This window comes from Solea senegalensis, linkage group LG12, assembly GCF_019176455.1.
Source record: "Solea senegalensis isolate Sse05_10M linkage group LG12, IFAPA_SoseM_1, whole genome shotgun sequence".
Lineage (NCBI taxonomy): Eukaryota > Metazoa > Chordata > Actinopteri > Pleuronectiformes > Soleidae > Solea > Solea senegalensis.
In genome coordinates, this window is record NC_058032.1 from 2,593,657 (window position 1) to 2,604,979 (window position 11,323).

The 11,323-nt window shown below is 39.1% G+C and overlaps 1 protein-coding gene across 1 annotated transcript in view; it reads left to right on the forward strand.

Annotated features, from left to right (window-relative positions):
• Positions 1-7,755, forward strand: part of gask1b (golgi associated kinase 1B) — an 8,211-nt gene extending 456 nt beyond the window's left edge. The window contains exons 1-4 of the mRNA XM_044039750.1: positions 1-520; positions 1,776-1,993; positions 3,762-3,988; positions 6,652-7,755. The exon at positions 1-520 is cut by the window's left edge and continues 456 nt beyond it. Coding sequence (XP_043895685.1) covers positions 1-520; positions 1,776-1,993; positions 3,762-3,988; positions 6,652-6,859 — 1,173 coding nt within the window. The 3' untranslated portion in view covers positions 6,860-7,755. The remainder of the gene's footprint in view (positions 521-1,775; positions 1,994-3,761; positions 3,989-6,651) is intronic.
• Positions 7,756-11,323: the final 3,568 nt, after the last annotated feature.

Here is an 11,323-nt window from a genome sequence, read left to right on the forward strand (position 1 = left end):
CCAAAACTCAGGAGGAAAGTGAGGAAGAATAAAACAGCAACTTCAGCTTTTACGCAGGACAAATTTAGCACTTTGGAGCGGGACGTGAGGCAAAATAAGCGCAACGAGAAAGAAACCGGGGATGTTGATTATAAATCTTTACACACAATTCCTAAATCTCCCCACAATGAAGTGGCAGAGTCTGAGATCAGCTCGATTCGGATCTACAGCCAACAGGCACCACAGTGGCTCAGCCTACAGGACGTGAAAGCCATGCGCTTTCTTGCGGATGCCAAAGTTTGGCGCATCCGAGAAGTTTTCCGCGAAGACGCTCCATCACTCCTGATGTTTGAGGGCGAGACACGGGAGCAGCCACCGGGCAACCGAAGCCACACAGCGCGGGGCAGCGTGTGCACGGGACAGTGTGGAGTCATCAACAGCCCCGTGGACAACAGCGAGGTCTTCGCTTTCCACTTGGACAGAGTTCTGGGTCTGAACAGGACTTTACCAGCTGTGAGCAGAACATTCACATTTTTACACGGTAAGTCAAGTGTCACGCGGATGATGGGAATCTGATTGAAGTTGGACTAAAAATAAATAAAAGTTTCAGCTGCTTTCAAAGTCAGATGAGACGAGGAGAACGACTGCATGTCATTGCAGTGACTTATTAATAATAATTGCAGTGAATTATTATTATTATTATTATTATTATTATTATTATTATTATTATTATTAATAATAATAATAATAATAATTATAATAATAATAACACTCAGTGAATATTGATGCGTGTCTGTGATGAGCACGACGAGAGTGGGCGTGAGAGACAGAGACGGAGAGCAGCTGAAGGAGGTTCTCTGAGGACACTTAATGACATTCTCCAGCATCACTTCGTTTCTGTGCTCAGAATCTAAATTGCAAGTAAAATCATTAGCACCACAACTAATGCAATCAGTGCCATGTAGATATAAACTGGAAACATGTATGGAAAGCTTTCTGCGTGTCAGCAGATGCTTTATAGTTAGTTATCTCTACATCTATGATGATAATATGAATAAAACAATATAGTAATACTTAACAACAACTTCAATAACACACAACGTGGAGTGAACACATGAATAGTAGTTTTGGTGAGAAGAGAAGAGTTTCTCTTATCAGTGACATCTGGATGATTACTTTAAGGTCACGTTGGATAGAATCCATGCTCAAATGGCCCCAAATCAAATATCAGAATCTCAACTTACTCTGCAGTTTCCTGAATAACTTTGAGAATGCGAGTCCTCTGTCATGAACTCTTCCAGCAGGAGTAGATATCTTCTACTATATAAACGTCAGATAACGAGCTCCATGTTGGACATGATTGTATTCTTTGAAATAATGGGAAAATAATAATAACATTGTCTTTTAGATCATTTGAAATGACACACAGCAAAATGAAAGTATAAAATATTCATGAATGTACTACTCCAAATAATCAAACATATATTAATCCACTTCTCTCTGCTCTTTTAAACATGATCCCATTTACAGCCCCTATGTCATCACTGAGTGTGTGTGAGTGAGTTGTAGCATGGATTTGATGGATTTTGTCACTATTTTTCTGCAGTCTCTATCTGCTCAGTGATCTGAGCTACCCTGTGCAGCCTCCAGGCATGTAGTGTATGTGTTGGAAATGCAATAATACCAGTGAGAGCAGTGGTTAGTCAGCTTTCCCTGGATAAAAATAGGTGAAAACGTCCACCAGAGTACACAGTTGTTGAAACCTGACATGTGATCTGTTCATCCTCCCTCTTCAGATGGCCAGCCCTGTCCAGTGGTGTCATGGGATGCGTCTCTGTACCCAGAGGGCCTTGCTGCAGGCTGGACCACTGTGAGGTTAACATGGGGGGGTTACCAGAGATCCTTGAAACAAAGGTGCTGGCATAAAAACATCAGCCCAAAGCCAGACTCTGGCTGCTCCACCATCCATCACCATGAGTGGAGCAAACTCGCCCTCTTTGACTTCCTGTTACAGGTAACATACAGTCACACACTTGAAGGCTTCTGAACTTGTTCCAAAACAGATGGTTATGTTGTTTTTAACTTATGTTATTTTGCTGTCAAAGACAAGTAATAATAATAATAATGAGTAAAACTATTGTTTTTAGTTCTGTTATTTCATTGTATTCATCATCTGTACAATTAAGTGTTACTTTCTTTTAGTCACATTTAATCAACATAGAAATAATTTGTTAAAAAATATGACATTTATTTAAAGAATTAGTTTTTGCCATGTGTATTTGCCAGCATATGGCAAATTGCCTTGACTACCTGAATAACTGTAGGTTTAACATTTGTGAGTTTAATGTTCAAAACCTAATGGATTTTATACTTTGAGCCTCTCCAGCCTTGTTTGACGTCCAAATTGCTTCATGGATGACTTTTGCTTTCTTGTCTGAAATAGAAAATATGCTTCACCAGCTGTTAAATACTCAGAGGTATTGTACTTTGGCCTTGTTTCCTGTGTGGGAGGCCTTTCTCTTGATCACATTTTGGCAAAAACAACGCTGATCTGCTGAGGCCGTTTGCACGGCACACATTCTGACATAGTATAGGAAATGCACATGTATTGTACTGATAACAATAACAATGGTTCTTTGCATTTCAAAGGTCCTAGTGAGACATGATTGTGACAGGCAGCCATGTGCAGTGATGCAACGCCACAATCCCCGACACTGGAGCAGCTAAATGGAATTCAGCCCCTGCTCATGTTATCGTGAACACCTGCGACTTTCACACTGAGCATGTAAATGTGTTCAGTTCAGTTATGAAGAAGCAAAGGCTGTAAACATATATATTTTTTGATTAAAACGAATTTATTTAATCAGGACATGTGTCTTATATCAACTGGCTCGTCTAAAAAAAACAGTGACATCTCAGGGAATCAACTGCCAGGTCCTTCATTCTGAGTTTAAAAGCCTTTAGTGAGATTAACTTTCAAGTCCTTCTGCAGCTCATTCAAATATACAAAAACCCCTTTTCCAGTTTCCGTACGGAGATTTGGAACAGAAAGCAAAAGAAAATACTCAGAATGCAGACAGCATGAAATAAAGAGGCAAAAAGAAATTCAAAGATATTCAAAAATATTTACTTGTACTTGATTTCCCTCCAAGCATTGATTTTCTCTTGTTCCTCTTATAGCTGTGCACAATTATTGGTAGAATTATTTTAGATGCTTGGCTGAAGTCAGATTTAAACAGTTCTATTTTTAGCAGCTGTGGAAAAAAAATAAATGTTTGAAGTTCATGAAAGTAGTTACGGGATTGGAGGAGTTCAAACTTTTTGTTTGATGATATTAGGACTTGCAGAAGGATATAAACGGTGGGCTTGGTTTGATTGATGGTTTTCCCGGAGGTATTTCTGTAAATCACACTCTGTGTTTTGGTGAATTAAAAACCTAATCCTTTCTTCAGATGTCGCATCTGACACCGGACCTTTCAGATGCTGCATTTGTGGCGTCCTCCATATTCGGTAACACCTCTAATTTAAATACAGTCAGGCGGTTCAGCCATTTGAGAATGGTTACTGTATGAGAGGAGCATTTGTGCTCAGAAAGTCTCCTCTGAAAAGTGTGTCATTTATGACTATAATATTGAGTTTGTACCTTCAGGGAAATAAAAAAGGAAGGAAACAAAAAACCCTCAAACACCTCAAAGAGCAAATCCATATGTGCCTTTTTTTTACTTATATTTACTATATTCTTAAATCATCAGATACTGGAGAAAAATCTCTGTCTGTTTCAGATTCACAGCCGTTTGGATCAGAGCTGCTGTGGCTTCAAGCCTCGGCAGGAGGATCAGTGTGTGGTACTGGGCCACCACGCTGACTGTGTGAACCAGGACCACATTCAACTGGCAAACATCATCCACAGGGGTCACGATCCCAGACGCCTGGTCTTGACAAACAACAAGGGCTTCTTCGACCGCAATGAAGACAACTTGGACTTCAGGCTGTTGGAGGGGATCACAGAGTACGTTTTGGATCATTTCAGCATTTTTCTTTTCTTTTTATTTCACTGTCAAACCTGATTCATTCAAGTGTTTTGTGTTTTTGGTCAAGAACATCACTGGGCCAATTATGGACACACATTTTCTGAGTTTAAACGCTGTCCTCAGGGATGAGAGCTGGTTTTGTTTGGTATCATTGGCTGTCAGTCCAATTTGGGAGGTTTTATCCCAGTATAGAATTCTATTGTGTCCAGATTTTTTAAAGCTCCTCAAAGCTGAAAAGGGCCAGTTAATTTAAAAAGCTTCACACATACAGAGCAAAGACGTCATTACGGACAACTCGTATGAATGTGCAGAGTGCAACGACTGGACGGCGCCTCTCCCCCACTCATCCATCCCTTTCCCAAACACATGAGAACTATGGTGTCCCTCACATACTCGTCAGCTTTAGATGAGAGAAGAATAAGCTGCCAATTTAAAATTTAAAACAAAGTCAAAATTGCAGCCTCCATAAATCAAGCCCCTTACGGTTAATTAGTATTATTTGTTGTGTTTCTCAGTTTAATTTAAATCTTTGATATTCCCGTACTGCACTGAGATAGTGATTTTTACGTCGAGACAGATGGACGCAACAACAACATTGTGCTAGTAAAGTGAGCTGCAAACTGGTCGGAGTGTGACTGAAAAGTTTCAGAATCTGCAATCTGTATCTTGTCCCAACCAAACCCACTTCTCCCTCAGTCGGGTCTGATTGCATCGCTTGACAGAGTGTGTTTTCGGACGAAAGAGGCAGCATAGAAATAATCGCTTCTGTTCCCAAACATCCAAAAGAGGCCGAGTAATAACATGAATCGCCGCAAAGTTAGGAACCACATCTAAAAGGCTCGTTCTAAGGCGATGAAAAATGAAAAACAGTTCTACAATCCTACCTCTTGAAGGTTTATTCAGTTTGTGTCGATGAGCCCTCCTGAATGTCCTTGAAGTTTGCGTTACAACACTTTTAGGAGAATAAATCTTGTCCAACTTGAACATGCAGTTTAAATGAATTTGTAGTTGAAGCCTGCACCGTTGCACAATTGTGTTATTTTTCTTCTTAATTCCCCTGTTGATGTGTGCGGACATGCAATTTGAGAGTACACTGGAAACCCTGCTTTCATTTCGTCCTCCGTTTGATCGGTAAATCAGTGGGTCCTGTCATAGGGGAGACGGTGTGGTTTGGCAAGACCGACCGCCTGTGTCTCCTCTGCAAACACAGATCCCTGTGATCCTCATCTAAACAGCACTTTCGTCTCTGCTTATTCAAGTCACACAGAACAACAGCTGCCCAGATCAAGTCGAAATGTAGCTGCTATCCAATGACATTAAGCTGCAATTGCACAGGACCTGATATTATTTTTTCTTTCACTTGAAAGGAAGTTTTATCTCCTGACCCGTACATGAAACACATTGGTAAATCAATATTTTATTGAACAGACTAAGCTGCTTAAAAGCCGTCCCTCAGTGGCTCTTCTCCATTTGTCTTCAAAGTCCACCTGATCACATCACACCTTCATCGAAAAGGTCTGAAAACAGTATCTCGGTGACAAAACAGAGTTTATTTCATACTAAGCACAAAGGTCAGTAGTCATGGCTCAAACCACATGTTCCTGTGGAGATGTCACTTGCTCACATTGACATTTCACAAAAGAAAAGACCAATTCCAAGTCACACTGCTGCAGCCACATCCTGCACAGCTTCATGATATATATTCATCTCATTCTCTCATTTTATCTGCTGATATATTCCATATGCATGACTGAGCCTCCACTCAAAACCTGTTCAAATGTCCATAATTCACATTAGATGGCAGCTGCAGTGAACTTTAATGAGCTTGTAACCTGTTGTGCACTCACAACGCTCCTGGAGCATGTGGTTGCACGACAGGAGCGTGAAGTGGCAGGTTTGTGATCTGTCTGTGATGGTGTTGCGTGTCTCTCTGACGACCTGGGTGCGGTCACCGTCCTGGAGTTAGGCGAAGGCTGCTCCCGAGACGAGCTGTGTGCCATTTTAATCACACGCTTGAGGCACGTTCTGTTCTGAGCGGTGCAGTTTCCATAAGGAACTGGTCATGAATCCGGAATCGCGGGATGTGTATACCTGAGAAAAGTTTTGGGTAAATTGTTGCAGGCATGCAAAATCCCTGCTGTCATCACAGGAAGTAAAGTTTGGTGTCTCTCTGCCTCCATCCTCAGTTTTACTCCCATAATGGCTGCAATTACCAGCCTTTCCCAAAGAGTGAGTGCATATTAGACGGGCGATAAAGATCCACTTTGCAACATTTGGGAGGCTTTAGTTAACATGCTACCTATAATTATATTTTTAAGTGTATAATCACTTTGAAATAAAAAGCCTTAGAATAAGCCTTTTATACGGACTTCAGGCAGGGGCGTTTAATATGAGTGCCAATCTTGCACGACCATGTTTCCGTGGTTCAAGTTCTGGAGTTCAAGATCAGACAGACTAGCCATTTCTGGTATGCAAAGGTGTTAGATGTCGCCGAGTCTTAGACACTGGGTTCTTGAAACAGCCAAGATAAAGTCACAGCAGAGACTTCGTGTATTCCTTCTGCTCATCTTGTTTTGAGTTGAGTGTGAAACTAAAAACTCTAATTTTGCTTTTCCCCCCCCACACTTCTTGATCTGTTCAGGCTTCCGGAGCAGGCGGTATCAGTGTTAAGGAGCAGGAGGCTGAGGGAAAAACTCATCCAGTCTCTGTTCCTGGACCAGACGTATTGGGAGAGCCAGGGCGGCCGGCAGGGCATCGATAAGCTGATCGATGTTATTGAGAGGCGGGCAAACGTCCTTCTCACCTACATCAATGCCCATGGCATCAGAGTTGTTCCAATGAATGTTTAATGAGGTCCATACCTAGTTTTCTTCCCGTGCCGTTTCTTTATGCTGTCTGCGTAACAATCAGCTAATGACTAAATGACTTAATGATAGGAGCTGAGTATAACAGCCCATGCTGTTGAGTTTAAATGGCCATAATCTTCATTTTAGTGTTATTTAAAGTGAAACACTCTGGAATTTAAAATGATTACTAGGAAGCTGCATACCTTTTCTTGAAAACGAAGGGCATAAATTGACATAGAATACAGTTGCTATTTTGATTATACTGTAGCTAACCTTTTGAATAGTCAGTGGTCAAAGAAACATAATTCATCATTTGACATCCACTTTAAGTCTAACTCTAACACAAGGAAACTATAGATTTACCTCCTTCACTGTGGGTCTTTATGTCTTTCTTCCATTCATACAAATACACTGTAAACATTATTCAAAGACGTTTCTGCAGAAAAGGCATCGTCCTCCTACTCATGCCTTCCAGCTATTTTAAATTGCTTTGTGTATACGGCGAAATCTCTGCATATGCTGTAAATTATTGTTTTAGTGGAAACAGCCGTAGATCCACTGGGATTACCTGGCCTCACAGATTAGAGTTTAATTTGAACGAGTAATTGTAAAAATGTTTTTTTTTTTTTTTTTAACATACACCACAAGACACCAAGAAAATGATGGGTCCATGCATGAATTTCACATATATGCATATTTAAAACGTGTCAGCCTATTTAAACGTGCTGTATGAGTAAAAGTCGTGCAATGAACTTTGACCAAGCAGAGAAACTCAGAGACAGAGACAGGTCACCTTCATCGTTGTCCTTTATCACATATTTCTTTTTGGACTTGAATGATAATGTCATGCACTGCACTGTTATGAAAGCGTGGTCAAAACTAAAGGAATCTGAACATAATTTATATGTGTGTACTTTCTTTTCTTCTTGTTGAAGCTGTCAATAAAATCATTTTGTCAAATATAGTAATAAGTCAGCTCTGAGCCCTTTCAACATAGACATGTGATTTCAGAATAGCTTTATTGTGTTTGTATATTAAGTTTGTATCTGGCCTCGTCCAATGGAAATCTAATATTTTGTCTCATTTTCTTTCAGTCCAAAACTCTCGTCTATTTTTGAATATTGTGCTCAAAACATGATCAGAAATAGTCTGTGGCTTTGAAATCTGAGCTTGAGCGTGGTGCCTGCTTTTCATGCTGCTGTAAACAGTGTGCTTTAGGCTCCCAGAGTGAACATGCCCCCATTCACACGGCTGTTGTTTTAACCCCTCTGCACCCGCATTATTGTGCCGGTGGGGTTCATGCCGCTGTGTGTTTGTGTTAGAAAAACCCCTCGAGTTCCCAGAGTGCTCAGCAGCGGAACTCACTCCTCTTCACACATTGCTTGTGTGTGCACGCATACTCGCACACGATGACATAACAGACAGACAGACAGACAGACAGACAGACAAAAGACAACTTTGACCACTTCATGTAACAAAGTATGAAGAACATCGTCCCTCACAGTTTTCTCCATGTTGCACCGTTCAGTCAGTGAACACTTCGAGTTCTACACTCCAAACAAAGTCAGTCATCTATCTTATCTTTGTAGCTTATTGTTCTCTTATTTATTTACAGTTTAAACATTGTTTCCTATCCTTTTATTCCTCCTGATTTCTGTTCAATCACTCTGGTGTTCCCTCATCTTACCTTTGAGAGCATTTTGCCAATTCAGAGTTTGTCAAGTTTGTGCAGCACAATGTGCTGAAAAGTGATATTTAAATGAAGAGCGCTAGAAAAATAATATTCTACCGGACTGCAGATGAAATAAGGACTAAGTGCTATGAATTTTACTAGATTTAAACACTGCCGATGTAATTATTTCAACAAAAACAGGTAAGCCAATGCAGAGATAAATACAAATCTACACATTTTCAGAGCTATATTACAAAATCAAACAACTTTTATTTTTTTCCGCCTGTGGCCTCCAAATAATTGTTTGAAATTCCGGCCAAACTATGCTACACGAAGAAACTGTTTTTCATCCTTTAAACGAGTGATGACGCAATAGTTTTCTATTATAACTATAACTAAGGACTGTTGCACTATGAATTATTTCAAAAGATGCTCCAAGGCTCACATCATAGCTGTTTTTTCTTTCATTATGGTCTTAATGTTATTTGTTGGCGAGTATATATATATATATATATATATATACATATGTGATGTATGTATATATATATATATATATATACATATAAATATATATTTGGCTGGAAACTTCAAGTAAGTCCAATGGGCTTTCAAATTCTGTAAAGAAAAAAACACCTTGAAGTTTCTTTGCCATTAACAAACATACTGTAAGCATGTTTTACATTTCACTGAATAAGGTTTGTGCTTGGGATAAAACCTCAGATATTTTTGCATTAAAGAAACTCAGAATGTGAAAAATTCACTATATTTCTGACATATATACAATCACATTGTATGGCTGTTTCTTTTTGCTATGACAGGCCTGACATGTTTTCTCCGTGTTGTCATAATGAGTATTTTTCCTCTTCTTCTCTTTTTATTCCTCTCTATTCACCTTGTCTTGTTACTCCAGGTTCAGTTTTATGTTTTCTTCGATGTGAACTGGAGAAGACTTTTTCTTTGAGGGCAGTTTCTGTGAATAAATCTCGGGTGGGACAGTTCATTTCAGCTCTTCCCATCTGGCTGTTTCTGAGGCCAAACGGCATCCAGACAGAGGAGCTCTTTATTTTCCAAACCTCAGTTTCAACCCTGGTCACTTTGGTTTACCGTGATGTCACTTTTCCCTTTTCGTGCTGCATAATTTTCCACTTGCCCACACTGAATCATATACCCAGAAACAGTGTTGCTCAAAGGCAATTATTTGTTATGGCACTTTGTCTATGTTTACCTTAGAAGTGGTTTTCTCTCAATCAGCTGTTCCAACGTCAGCATCACATAAAAGACAGTAGGCAGCACATACAACTGATCCAACTTTTTTTCTTGTTTTTCAGAAGCAGGGAGACAAGAAAAGTACGATTTTAATTGCATGGTCTCAACCACTGTGTTTCTCTGAATGGTGACAACAGATGTCTTTTATTTTGAAACAAAATGGTCTGTAGAGGAGTTCCTATCCTGATGTCACCTATCAATAAAGCAGGAGCTGGACACACGACAGATCACATGACAACATCTTTAGCAAAAGTTTGCTTTGATCATTTCTACTCACTACTAACACTTTTTGAATCTGTCATCGACACACAATTCATCCAAATAGGTGAAGCCAGGAGGGAGCCAGCTGTTGGATGTGTAGCTGTTTGGAAAAGGTAGGAAGCATTTGAAGGAACCTTTGAAATTAATTGAATTGTCACATCGCTGTGACATACAGCCTGGACTCCCGGATTAGAACATGGCTCATGTCACTTTCAGGGAGTTGTTTGTGTAGCTGGAAAGAAACAGATTGATAATAGAACTAATAATGAGAAACATCACTTGCTTAAAGCTTCTCTTGTCCTTGTGCCTATGGCCGTGTTTGCGTTTAAGTTTCACCTTGAACAGCTTCATCGTTTCTTTCAGGCTTCAAACGAGTTCTATTTTCATTTTCAACAATAACGTTTAAATCCAACCTAAATGCCTTGAAAACTCTTAGATCAAATATTCCCATTGTGTGAAATTCACTCTATTAACCTGAACCTTGCACTTCTTTCAGATGTGAAGCCAGCATTTGTGTGTTCACATACTTTTTTGTCCCCCTTTATCACACAAGACAACAAAAGAGAGACCCAGACACAACAACATGTCCCGCCAAGTTGTCTTTGACACAAAAGCTTGTTGCGCCGATAAGAAACTTTGGAGGAAAAAGCGAAAGAATGTCAACATGCGTGAGATAAAGTCAAGTCAACGCTTGCTTGTTTCACAAAATGATTTCAGCGCATGAAGATTAATGTAATGAGAGCACACAATGAATCAGAGGCTTCTGACATCTTTAGTTAGCAGAGACTTTTGTGCGGCTTTGGCATATTTCCAGGATCCTTTAAGCTTATTTCCTTTCTGTGATACAACGTGATTTATTTTAACTGACCAAAATAGAATTGATAAGGTTTGACATGACCCACTTTCTCATATTTCATTGCTCTATACTTTGTGTCTGACAAACCCATTTCTGTTTTAGCATTTAAATGACATGTATATATATGTTTTATATATATATATATATATATATATATATATATATATATATATATATATATATGTATATATATATATATATATATATATGTATATATATATATATATATATATGTATACATATATATATATATATATATATATATATGTTTTATATATATATATATATAAATATAAAACACACCACCTTCCTTTTTTTTTGTTATATGTGATAATGGTGATTGTTAAAAAACATGTAATCTTAGTTCTGCTGGTGCAGCTTTTTTAGCTTCATTTAACCCGACGCATGCCAC